Source organism: Chiloscyllium plagiosum, unplaced genomic scaffold (genome assembly GCF_037043375.1).
Source record: "Chiloscyllium plagiosum isolate Xiang-an unplaced genomic scaffold, Cpla_swu_hap1 HiC_scaffold_42, whole genome shotgun sequence".
In the NCBI taxonomy this organism is placed as follows: Eukaryota; Metazoa; Chordata; class Chondrichthyes; order Orectolobiformes; family Hemiscylliidae; genus Chiloscyllium; species Chiloscyllium plagiosum.
In genome coordinates, this window is record NW_028270180.1 from 1,158,714 (window position 1) to 1,172,245 (window position 13,532).

Sequence of the window (13,532 nt, forward strand, 5' to 3'; positions counted from 1 at the left end):
ACTCAAAGAGACCATGACCTTCCTGAGTTTGGGTTCCCCTGGCCTTCAAGTCAGGTAAATCTTACCTTTTGGGAATGTGCACAGTTTGAGAAGTTTCTGATCTGGGGAAACAATTACTGCTTTTAATACTCACATCTTTCCCAATTAAATCCATTCTGTTCTCTACAATGCCCCAGGGAGCAAATCCAATTGCATAGATCCTTCCACGCGATTTGGAAGAATGATCTTTCAAGGCATCTCCTACATGACGGATCACACCTTCAAATCAACAAGAAGTAATTGTCAGCCCCAGCAGTGTTACTCACCACTTGCCCTGGGAAATGGGGAATTTGTTGGGACAGTAGGACGGGGCTAGAATATGGTGAGTGTGCAATGAATCTATAGAGAAGCATGTCGGGTAGATGGTGGGGAAATTGGGAGGATTGGAGTTTGGGTGGCAAAGTTTGGAGTACAGGTGGAGGTGAGGATACATGCAGAAGTGATGGGGAGGGGGCTGGGATACAGGTGGAGATGTGGGAGATACAGACTGAGGTGGAGGAGGGATACAGGTTGAGGTGGGGATACAGGCCAAGATTAGGTTACAGGCAGAGGCGGGGAATGGTAATCGTATATTGTTTGTGTTTAATTGTGTGAGGCGAGTGCACATTAGTCTGAGTGTCACTACATTATGTAACTGTACTTTTTGTAACATGTAACTCTGTAGATAATAATTTCTGAAAATATGTAAAGATTAACTCCAATGCTATGCATCATTGCCCGGCTTTTAGGTGTGACAGAGGTATGAGCTAAATTCCAAAGAACAAGCAGGAATAAGAGGTGAAATAAGTTCAAGGAAAAACTTTAATTCCGATTTAACATCAGGCTATACCCCAGTCCCATGGTACCTGCCCTGCTCCGGGCCACAGATGGGAATGTGGAGTGGTGTCTTCCAGATCACCTTTGCCTAATTGATTTGTCCAGTCTATTTGAAAGTTAAAACTCCCCACGACTTTTTTTAAAAGTACCAATTATTTGGATAATGTTCTGTTTAATTGTTTAATGGCTATTACGGGGCCTTTTGTCTAGTGTCAGCCATGTTTTCTTTCCTTTTCTAATCTCCAAATGTACTGAGATTCTTAGCCAAGATCCTTTCTCATTACTGTCCTCATGCCATCTTTTATCCAAGACAAATACTTTTCCTTTTCCATTCTGTCTGCCTCTTTGAAATGTTTTGCATCCCAGAATATTTATTTCCCAACCTTAGTCACCTTGTAACCATGTCTCTGTAATGACGACCAGGTTAAAATCATTTAACTCTATTTCACCTCTAGTTCACATATGTTATAAATGCTTCAGGTGTGCAAATCTTCAATTTACTTTTAAACTAGCATTTTTTTGAATGGACAATATTCGCCAATTCACCACTACCATGAAACTCCCTATCTCTTGTTGTCCCACTCTGTTTGGCCTCTCACCAGTGTTGACTCCAGCTGTGAATATCCAGGCTCCTGTTGTCATTGCTGCTTTGATCAGACCTTTGCCAAACACCTGCTTCAATTTAGGTTGAAGTTCAAAGTTCTGAAGTCCGCCATGAACAGATATGAGAAGCTTCGGAAGTTCTAGTTCCCACTCTGTGGTCATGAGCTGGAGCAGAAGGTCAGGCTTGGTGTCATAGGAAACACGAATGTACTGCAGGATCAGAAGTGGAGATTGAGGCAGAGCAAAATTTACAAATTAAACCTTCATCACAGATCATCCTATCCATTTACCACAGAATCTGAAATCTTCTTGCTCTCGAAATGTATCCTCCTGCCCAAATTGAGCTTGATCTCAATCTAATCTAAAGTCACTGAATCTCCATAGGACACAGTTCCTGAAGGTGCTGACTCTCACTGGGATATAGTTCCTGAAGGTGCTGACTCTCACTGTGACATAGCTCCTGAAGGGGCTGACTCTCATTGGGACACAGTTCCTGAAGGGGCTGACTCTCACTGGGACACAGTTCCTGAAGGTGCTGGCTCTCACTGGGATACAGTTCCTGAAGGGGCTGACTCTCTCTGGGACACAGTTCCTGAAGGTGCTGACTCTCATTGGGACACAGTTCCTGAAGGGGCTGACTCTCACTGGGACACAGTTCCTGAAGGTGCTGGCTCTCACTGGGATACAGCTCCTGAAGGTGCTGACTCTCTCTGGGACACAGTTCCTGAAGGGGCTGACTCTCACTGGGACACAGTTCCTGAAGGTGCTGACTCTCTCTGGGACACAGTTCTTGAAGGTGCTGACTCTCTCTGGGACACAGTTCCTGAAGGTGCTGACTCTCTCTGGGACACAGTTCCTGAAGGTGCAGACTCTCACTGGGACACAGTTCCTGAAGGTGCTGACTCTCACTGGGACACAGTTCCTGATGGGGCTGACGCTCACTGGGATACAGTTCTTGAAGGTGCTGACTCTCACTGGGACACAGTTCCTGAAGGTGCTGACTCTCACTGGGACACAGTTCCTGAAGGTGCTGACTCTCACTGGGATACAGTTCCTGAAGGGGCTGACGCTCACTGGGATACAGTTCCTGAAGGTGCTGACTCTCACTGGGACACAGTTCCTGATGGGGCTGACGCTCACTGGGATACAGTTCTTGAAGGTGCTGACTCTTATGGGGACACAGTCGGAAATATTTTTTGGCCTCTATCGCTCCCCCTTTTCTCACACTCTTTATTTGCCTCTCATTCTTTAAAAATGAAATTTTTGCTGGAACAGCAGTTGCTTCTCTCTTGGTTCCTTGACTAACACTTCATTCAAATTATTCAAAAAGCTGGTTTTATACAGATCAGTTTGTATAACTGCACTCCAGTTGAGTGAAACAGTGAATCTGGGTCACAATGGGATTAAATGATGGAATCAGCTTTAAATCACATTTTTGTAACAGAATTTTGGTAATAAACCTTCAGATCAGCACAAGTCCCTGCAGGAAGATGAGATGCATCACAAATTCAATCCATTTGCTCACAATTAAAGCGGACAAAAGAAAACAACACATTTCTAAAAGAGAAATTTGGTACAGAACTAGCAATAAAATTCCTCAGCCCCAATCCCATCCACACCATCAGAATACCCCATAAAAGCCCAATCTACTACATCACCTCACAGTGACCCAAATTCACTTCCCATTGCGAGTTCTACTTCACTGCAGATATGTGATAAACTTTAAGGGACTTATTCATATCATTACTGAATCACAGCATGTTGCCAGATGGTACAAAGATTTCAGTTTCCATCTTACTGAGCTCTCTTGCAGCATGATGGGCTGAAGGAAGTGTATTACAGTACATCCAAGTTACTTGGATTGAACTGAGACATGCACGTGCATGTGATTGTACAGTGCATATGTAAATATAAGTGCTGTGATAAAACGTCATTGAATGCTGCAGTATCGTGTAACTCATGTCTCATGCATGTATAATAGGAGCTAACATCAGGATTCACATCATGATAGTTGAAGATCATCAGCTATCATTCCATGTCATGTCAAGAAGTCTAGTGGCATGATTACTCAAATATTAATCCAGAGTCTCACATTCAAATCCAACTAGAGAAGATGATGAAACTTGAATCTAATAAAATCTGGAATTAGGAATTTAATGGATGACCATGAATCCATTGTTGATTGCTGGAAAAACCCAATTGTGGTTCACTATTGTCCTTCAGAGAAGGAAATTGCATTCCTTACCTGGTCTGGCCTACATGTGACTCCAGACTGACAAACATGTTGCTAAACTTAACTGCTCTCTGGACAATTAGGGATGGGCAATAAACACTGGCCTAGCCAGCAACACCCACATCAATGAATGAATGTTTTAAAGAAATATCACGATGGCAACATGGCAGTAAGCATCAAGGTTGGAACTGCATGGTGGCTCAATTGTTAGCGCTGTTGCCTCACAGCGCAGGGGACCTGGGTTTGATTTCAGCCTTAGGTGACCATCTGTGTGGAGTTTGCACATTCTCCCCGTGTCTGTGTGGGTTTCCTCCGGGTGCTCTAGTTTTCTCCAGTAAAAAAAATGCAGGTTGGGTGAATTGGCCATGCGAAATGCAGGGTTACAGGTGAAGGGGTGGGTCTAGGTGGGATGCTCTTCAGAGGGTTGGTGTAGACTCGATGGGCTGAATGGCCTGCTTCGACAGTGTAGGGATTCTATGAATTCTATTCTATGAATTGCTTATAAAATAATCCTGTTTAGAATACTAAACAGCTCTGGATCACAAATCATTTGGATGACCAGCCACTATAAATTTACCGGAGTACAGATCTTTAATTTGAATAGACAGATTTACCTTCTTATTGCATGAAGGTTGGGCTGAAAAAGTGAGAAACCCTCTATCTCTTTTACAATAATACATTACTGCTGTGAGACGTGACATAACACACAGCAGTCACCATTCCAATCTAACTCCAAGCGCCCTGTTCCTCATTCCTTGGAATAATTTGGAAAATTATAGGCTAATTAGCCTAACTTTGGTTGTTGGTAAAATTCTAGAATCCATCATTAAGGATGAGGTTTCTAAATTCTTGGAAGAGCAGGGTCGGATTAGAACAAGTCAACATGGATTTAGTAAGGGGAGGCCATGCCTGACAACGCTGTTGGAATTCTTTGAAGAGGTGACAAGTAGGTTAGACCAGGGAAACCCAGTGGATGTGGTCTATCTAGACTTCCAAAAGACCTTTGATAAGGTGCCACACGGGAGGCTGCTGAGTAAGGTGAGGGTCCATGGTGTTCGAGGTGAGCTACTGGTATGGATTGAGGATTGGCTGGCTGATAGAAGGCAGAGAGTTGGGATAAAAGGTTCTTTTTTGGACTGGCAGCCGGTGACAAGCGGTGTCCCGCAGGGTTCAGTGTTGGGGACGTAGCAGTTCACGTTATATATTAATGATCTGGATGAAGGGACTCGGGGTAATCTAGTGAAGTTTGGCGATGATACGAAGTTTGGTGGACAGGCAGGTAGTACTGAGGAAGTGGGAAGGCTGCAGAAAGATCTAGACAGTTTGGGAGAGTGGTCCAGGAATTGGCTGATGGAATTTAATGTGAGCAAATGCGAGGTCTTGCACTTTGGAAAAAAGAATACAAACATGCACTACTTTCTAAACGGTGAGAAAATTCATAAAGCCAAAGTACAAAGGGATCTGGGAGTGCTAGTCGAGGATTCTCTAAAGGTAAACATGCAGGTTTAGTCCGTGATTAAGAAAGCGAATGCAATGTTGTCATTTATCTCAAGAGGGTTGGAATATAAAAGCACTGTTGTGCTACTGAGACTTTATAAAGCTCTGGTTAGGCCCCATTTGGAGTACTGTGTCCAGTTTTGGTCCTCACACCTCAGGAAGGACATACTGGCACTGAAACATGTCCAGCGGAGATTCACACGGATGATCCCTGGAACGGTAGGTCTAACGTACGAGGAACGGCTGAGGATCCTGGGATTGTATTCATTGGAGTTTAGAAGATTAAGGGGAGATTTAATAGAAACTTACAAGATAATACATGGCTTGGAAAGGGTGGACGCTAGGAAATTGTTTCCGTTAGTCGAGGAGACTAGGACCCGTGGACACAGCCTTAGAATTAGAGGGGGTAAATTCAGAACAGAAATGCGGAGACATTTCTTCAGCCAGAGAGTGGTGGGCCTGTGGAATTCATTGCTGCAGAGTGCAATGGAGGCCGGGACGCTAAATGTCTTCAAGGCAGAGATTGATAAATTCTTGATGTCACAAGGAATTAAGGGCTACGGGGAGAATGCGGGTAAGTGGAGTTGAAATGCCCATCAGCCATGATTGAATGGCGGAGTGGACTCGATGGGCCGAATGGCCTTACTTCCACTCCTATGTCTTATGGTCTTATTCCCAGACAGTGAACAACAGATCCATAATCATTAGGGTCAGATTCATGTATTTAATTATCTTCATGAATATTTATTTACATTGTACCAAGTCTAATGCTTAGATCAAACACTTTGGGAAGGTACAGCCAAATCCAGTGTCTCCAAGATGGAATGCAAAGAAAGATTTTGGTGTTGATTTGGGTCAATATCACATGAAATTCATAATGTACAATTTGGTGTTGGTCCTTACCATGGCTTTGCTCGTGTGCCCACCACCTTGAAATTCCATGGCTCCGTAAGCATCAGTGGGACTAGCCTGAGTGTGCTTCTGGGGTGTCCATTTCTCGGGCTGAACCACCTGCTTCTCCTCCTCTCCTGTGTCATTGGATGGAGCAGTTGGAGCAATAGTGACATGTTGGCCAATCAGCTGACCACAGCCGCACCTTGGAAAAAGAGGGAGCTGAATTATCACATCCAAAGGAGACACTAAGTCACCAACACAACTTGCATTTAACCTTGAAACCTCATAACATTGAATGCCCAGCTCTTCAGAACTGTACTGTTACCTTTGTGGATCTTTGGGGTTTGGAATAACACAAATACAGTCACGTTTCTGGAAATGTTTCTCGATCCAAGCTTTGTGACCCTGGAGTTAGAAATAAGATTTTTTAAATTCAAATTTTAAATTCAAATTAAATTCAAGGATATAATCTAGAGATAAAAAACAAATTTATGTTGTATTGCAGTTTTCACAATCAGATGTCAGTGAAGGAGCATACACTCTCACCCCTTCAGCCCATTGCCTATTGTTCTGTTGCTAACAAAAAAAATGGAATCTCATTTGAGAAAATGTGGACTCTTGTACTCTGATACCTTGCATTCATACAACATTAGTAACATAATTAAATATCTCAAGGTGTTTAACAATAGCATGCTAGATAAAAGCTGACACTGCACCATTGAAACGATTATTAGAGGTGACTGAAAGCTTGGTCAAAGAAATGGCTTTTAAAGATCCTCCTGAAGGAGGCGGAAGAGCAATAGGGAGATTTAGGGAGGGAATTTCAAAGCAGAAGGACTAGGAAGCTCACGGCACAGCTAGCATTGGTGGCAAGCTGAAAATTATAAATCAGTCACCTTGGATGGTTGTGGGGCTGGAGGAGAGGTAAAGAGGAGCAAGACCATTGAGGGATTTGATCTCAAAGAGCCCATATAGGTCAGTAAGCACAGGGATGGTATGTAAATGGGACTTTGTGTTGACTTGGAAACAGGCAATAAAGTTTTGTCAAGTTGAATCAGATGGAGAGTGAGATTTGGGAGAATTTTGTCTCCCTAATGCTGCATCTATCCATTTCATGCAAAATTAAGTCCTTTAGCTTAATATTTGAGAGACACACTGACACAAACTTATGACAAGTTTAACCATAAATCAAGGATTGAAATTAAATTCAAAAGGCATTTTTATTAATATTGAAACCAGAGTTTTGTTCTGTGGCTCTATTATTCCAAACCCACCGCCCCCAAGGGGAATTTCTTAACACCGAGGAGGAATTGATGGAAATCACATGGGTGTAGGTGAAGTCCAAGGTTTCTGTGTAGTTTCAGGAGATTTTTCACTGTCCAAAACTACAAGGAAATCTGTAAACTCACACACCTGGATGTCATAACTGCCTCAGCTTTCCCTGGTGGCTCTGGCACCTACCATTACAGACAGTCCCTGCCTCTAGCCAGCAGTTCCTGGAAACCTGGCACTCTAGCGACTAAACTTAATCATCAGTTTTTCAACTCAAAAGGAGTCTGGCCCTACCACAAAGTTAGCTGCCAGTCATGAGTCCAACTCATTTAAACCAGAATTGCACACGGATCGGTCTAAGTAAAGCAATGTTCCAAGAATGGAAACACAAAATCAGAAAGTAAAATTTAAATATGCATCATAATTCTACCTTGACAATGAAATGTTGGTGAAGTTACATTTCAGACTGGGGAACGACCTCTGTTATAAAGTAGACCAAGTCTTCCATTTCTTCAACTTTCTCACCTTTAGTTCTTGGGAATTTCTTCAGTTCACTAACAATGTAGTTACAATGAAGTTAGAATACTTTGTAACTTCAGTGTCTTGTTCAATTTAGTGATCCGGTCCCATGATCAGGTTCCTGTTGTTTTCTTGCAATTCTACATGCCAGTGAGGTGACTTTTGAACTCTGTGAGTCAAGTGTAGCCATTTAAGCAGCAGCTCATGTGACCAGGAATTGAAGAAGCTGTTTTGTTTGGCTCATGAGTTGAGCTGAAAGGTAAATCCCCCTGTGGCTTCATGACATCCTCTTGGCCTGAAGATTTTACTTCACATGTGAGATGAGACATTTGTTGATAAGAACCCATCACCACCGTGCAAAAGGATCCTTTCACCCCACATCCACACTCCTGATCCTTAGCTGCTGCAATGATTGGCCAGCCACAGGAGAAAGTCCTCAAAATTCAAACTCACTTTTCAACTCGAGGAGCCCAAGTTCATGTTCAACTGATTCGCCATAATTGGAACAACTGTGCAAATGTTCCAAAGACCCAGGTGAAAACTATAGTTCTACATTCTCTCTAGATGAGGAATTACTGACAGGCTTGTAAAAAGAGGTCACTGAAAAATAATCACAATTAATCTGTCTAATGCATATTGACCTTAGTGTCATCCGCAAATTTATTAGCCCATCTTTCTAAGCCCTATCCAGGTCATTTATGAAAATGACAAACAGCAGTGGCCTCAAAACAGATCCTTGTGGTACACCACTAGTTACTGAACTCCAGGAACATTTCCCATCAACCACTATCCTCTGTCTTCTTTCAGCTAGCCAATTTCTGATCCAACCGCTAAATTACCTTCAATCCCATGCCTCTGTATTTTCTGCATCAGCCTACCGTGGGGCATCTTATCAAATGCTTTATTGAAATCCATATACAGCACATCAACCACTTTATCCTCAAACACCTGTTTGGTCACCTTCTCAAAGAACTCAATAAGGTTTGGGAGGCACGACCTACCCTTCACAAAACCGTGTTGACTATTGCTAATTAATTTATTTCTCTCTAGTTGGTTATAAGTCCTCTCTCTTGCAACCTTTTGCAACACTTTACCCACAATTGAAGTAAGACTCACTGGTCTATAATTACCACGGTTGTCTCTACTCCTATTGTTGAACAAGGGGACAACATTTGCTATCCTCCAATCTTTTGGCACTATTCCTGTACACAATGATAACATAAAGATCAAAGCCAAAGGCTCTGCAATACTCCGGGTGCTCCGGTTTCCCCCCACAGTCCAAAGATGTGTAGGTCAGGTGAATTGGCCATGCTAAATTGCCCATAGTGTTAGGTGCATTAGTCAGAGGGAGTTGGGTCTGGGTGGGTTACTCTTCGGAGGGTCGGTGTGGACTGGTTGGGCTGAAGAGCCTGTTTCCACACTGTAGGGAAATCTAAAAAAAAACCCATCTGGCCCAGGGGACTTAGCTATTTTCACACTTTCCAGAATTGCTAACACCTCCTCCTTGTGAACCTCAATCCCATCTAGTCTAGTAGCCTTTATCTCAATATACTCCTCGACAACATTGTCTTTTTCCAGTGTGAATACTGACCAAATATTTTCATTTAGCACTTCTCCTATCTCCTCAGACTCCATGCACAACTTCCCACTACTGTCTTTGATTGGCCCTAATCTTACTCTAGTCATTCTTTTATTCCTGACATACCAATAGAAAGCTTTAGGGTTTACCTTGATTTTACCTGCCAATGACTTCTCATGTCACCTCCTGGCTCTTCTTAGCTCTCTCTTTGGGTCTTTCCTAGCTAACTTGTAACTCTCAAGCACCCTACCTGAGCCTTCATGTCTCATCTTTACATAAGCTCCTGTCTTCCTCTTGACAAGAGAGTCAACTTCTTCAGTAAACCACGGTTCCCTCACTCGAGCACTTCCTCCCTGCCTGATGTACAGACTTATCAAGGACATGCAGTAGTTGTTCCTTGAATAAGCTCCACATTTTAATTGTGCCCAATCCCTGCAGTTTCTTTCACCATCCTCTGCATCCCAAATCTTGTCTAATTGCATCATAATTGCAAGTTCCTGGAGATGCTGACTCTCACTGGGATACAGGACATTGATATAAGATGTTGAAGACAAAAGGATAAAATCTGTTTGAATAATTTGCTCATTCAGAAATTCATTAAAAATGCTTGTAGAAATAGATTAATTGCGTCTTTCACCAATGAATTGAATAAATCCTTTAAAAGTTAAAAATGTGCACAATAATGGGAAGAGATGAAGAGAAGGTAACCAAATGGATAACTCCTTCAATAAGTCAGCAAAGCCCCATGGGTAAATGGCCACTTACTGTCATGTCATTGTATAATGCTACATGAATGAATTTGAGATCAGGCATCTTTTTTTTAAAAATAAACATCTCATTTGTTCATTTGATGAATTAACCTCTAACATTTGCTTCCTATAAATGTGTCCGTTATAATTCTGGAACACAAGTCTCGATGAATGCTCCACACTGCTTATAACTTGCCTAGTCCACATATTGACCACAACTAAGATGCCACATCAGTGACTGTTCCCAATTTATTTCTAGTCTGTTCTAACCAATGGCCAAAATGACTGAGTGGTCCTGTCCTGTCTCCCTGTGGCAGTTCTGCAGTGGCCTCTGCTCAATACTTCGTAAAGCCCTGCATCAAGATCAGCAAGTCAGCTCATGGGTGAGCAGTATCCCAAGGTGAAGAATGAGAACCTCCCAAAATGCTGTGGTCACAAATGGTTTTAATATTTCACCCTAACGTAGTGTTGATCATTAAGTATTCCACATTTCATGGTCAGATTCCTGTCATTCTAAACATTCTAGGACTTATCATGCTTAGAGTTAAATATTCCCTGATCGATATCAGAAAGCAGTTCCAGAATCCAAATAGTTTTAAATGAGATTTGATTAAATTGCTTGGACAATGACTAATGTCTTTAACCCCTGTACTGACAACACGTTAAAGGGGAATGTGTTCAAACACATAAATTTGTGTTCAGAATTACTCACAAAGAATTGCCATCATAGGACATACTGTCATAAATCCATGCCAAAATCAGAAAACTGACTATTCCCAGCACACGGTTTCAGTTGTAAAGGAAGACAATTTGTCAATGTTCTTCTTTTCAGTTTAGTGTTTTTCTTGTTTTGATCTCATTATTGCTCATATCTTGTTTGTGAAGAGTTTCTCATTCTTTTAGTTTGCTGTAAGTTACAAATGCCAGGAGTTCTCCGTACTGTTCACGTAATCGTGAAAACACAACACAGAGGCAGGTAATTGAAAATGTACTGCATGAAGGTTGGAAGTTGTGATCTTGGGGTATATAGAACATGCATCAATCTCTTACATGCCATCCCCCAGTCCAACAGCACATTCCTCAACCATCATAACCCCAGTTCCTCACTGCCACCCGAAACAAACATTTTTAAAAATCCATTCTTGAGATGCAAGTGTCACTGTCAAGGCCAGTATTTGTGTCCTGTTCCTAATTTCCTTGTTATCTGAGTGGTTTATTCAGGCCATTTCAGAGGGCAGATAGAAGTTCACCATATTGTCCTGGAGTCATATGGAGGCCACACTAGGTAAGGATGACAGGTTTCCTTCCTTAAAGGATGCTCATGAATCAGATGGGTTTTTATGACAATCCATGCTATGTAACAAGTTTTTATTTATTCCAGATTTTTAATGAAATAAAATTCCACAGGTTCTGTGATGAGATTTGAATTAATTTCTCCAGTATATTAGTCCAGGCCTTTGAATCAATTATCCAGTAACATTACCATTGTACAATCACCCCTATGAGGTCTCTTGACCACCAACACCACATTCCCCACTCCCACCGTGCAATATATACATACACACACCTCCCCATCCAATATCTACACAACCATCCCCCAAAAGGGCCAGCGAACACTAGCCTCTGCTTATTTGGCATAAGGTCACTGGAATGCCTTCAGTGTTTCTGTCTTTCCCCCTCCCAATAATCACCTGGATGTTCACACTTTGAACTTTGTCAGTCAGCTTTGCTGGAAATGTGGAGAATTGGATGTGGATAGAATTAGATAGTCAGTGATATCCTCAACTGTCAAATAGCCTGTTACCGATCACTTCCTTGGCATAACTGTACAAAGCACAAGAGAATATTAGGTGTCCTGGAAATCAGACCCAGTAAGAGTGAGGAGATTGGGAAATAAACATGCTCAGTTTAATTTTAAGTCAATGTTACACTTACACATGTAATAAACGTAAAAGGGCATGTATGATGCAGTTATCATAACAAAACCTGTCCCTTAATCAGACACAAACTGGAGGAAAATTTAAGTCTTTAAATCTGTCTCAAATTATAAAATGGATGGATCTAGACCCCTCCCCTGTAATGGTCTCCTTAAGCTCGGTTCTACACTTGATTGATAGGTTAAGCACTGTTTATACACAGGATGATGAAGATGAATCAACAGCTTGGACTGTGACTACCACCGTGTTACTCACCTTCTGTGACCCAGATATCGTACGTTTAATGGAGGTGCGTTTCAAGGAGCCACTTGTTTGTTTCAAGGAGTTTGTCAGCATCTTTCCTCTTTAACAGCCGGCTCTACTTGCTCCCATTGGACCTGCATCTTCAAGGTGGGCTCAGTTTTCACTTGTACTCAACCAATGGGTGCCGACACACATTACACGGGAGGAAAATAAAAAAAAGAGATGGCAGCAGCCTGACAGAGACAGTTGTGCAGAAAGTAGATCAATGGAGCACGGGGCAATACATCAGTCCCACTCTGCCCCAACTATAATCAGGCTTAAATCAGCTTCCGACCACAACGGCTGTAAGGAAGGAGATTTAACAAATGGTGATTGGAAATAAATCTACTTTGCAGAGTGGAGATTTCGTACACGCACAGGAGTCAGATGGAAATAATTTATATCATCAGGAAAAGAGTGAATGAATTAAGCAGATGGCCAACATTTGTTGGAATGTAATGTTAATGATGAGCTATATGCTGAAAGTTAACCAGGGCACCCCCGATAGTGCCCAATCCACAACAGGGATGGATTTACAAGGCGCAATCATAATTTACTGAACAAGATTAAATTAAAACGGTTGCAGGTGAAATGATAGAATGTTTCTGATTGACATTTTGCAGATAGCGTAAAATTTCTTCAGGACTTTACTGGAACTCAGTGATGATCATAATTGCTGCCACTTGAGGATTTTTCCCAAGTATTCATGGAAGATCAACAGCAACATCTCTGCCTCATATTCCTGTCTGTAACCACAGTAAAACTAATTGCTCCAGCACCAAAACAGGCCATTCAGCTTAACAAATTTCAAATGACCACCTTCTCCATGGAGGCTGTCATTAATACAAAGAAAGAGGCCATTCAGTCCTTCTAGTTCATACCAGGCCAACTAATTCTATTCCCCACAGCCTTTCGTAACCCATCAAGTTTAATCCCACTCCTCTGCTCATTCTCCCTACCCTTTAATATACCAAATTAAAAACAAAATACAGTGGGTGATAGAGACCTATAATAAAAACAGAAAGTGCTGAAGAAACTCAAAGGTCTGGCACCATCTAGGGAGAGAAACAACTTCTTGAAGAGTAATTATGGATTTGAAACATTAACTCTGT

The 13,532-nt window shown here is 42.0% G+C and overlaps 1 protein-coding gene across 3 annotated transcripts in view; it reads right to left on the bottom strand.

Annotated features, from left to right (window-relative positions):
- The window catches only part of LOC122542515 (transient receptor potential cation channel subfamily M member 1-like), an 83,011-nt gene extending 70,284 nt beyond the window's left edge, over window positions 1–12,727 (bottom strand). For all 3 annotated transcript variants that reach the window (XM_087982213.1, XM_043680330.2, XM_043680329.2), the window contains exons 1-5: window positions 12,394–12,727; window positions 6,408–6,487; window positions 6,092–6,284; window positions 1,455–1,668; window positions 134–258 (exon numbers count right to left, since the gene is read on the bottom strand). In XM_087982213.1, coding sequence (XP_087838339.1) covers window positions 134–258; window positions 1,455–1,668; window positions 6,092–6,284; window positions 6,408–6,487; window positions 12,394–12,474 — 693 coding nt within the window. In that variant the 5' untranslated portion in view covers window positions 12,475–12,727. The remainder of the gene's footprint in view (window positions 1–133; window positions 259–1,454; window positions 1,669–6,091; window positions 6,285–6,407; window positions 6,488–12,393) is intronic.
- Window positions 12,728–13,532: the final 805 nt, after the last annotated feature.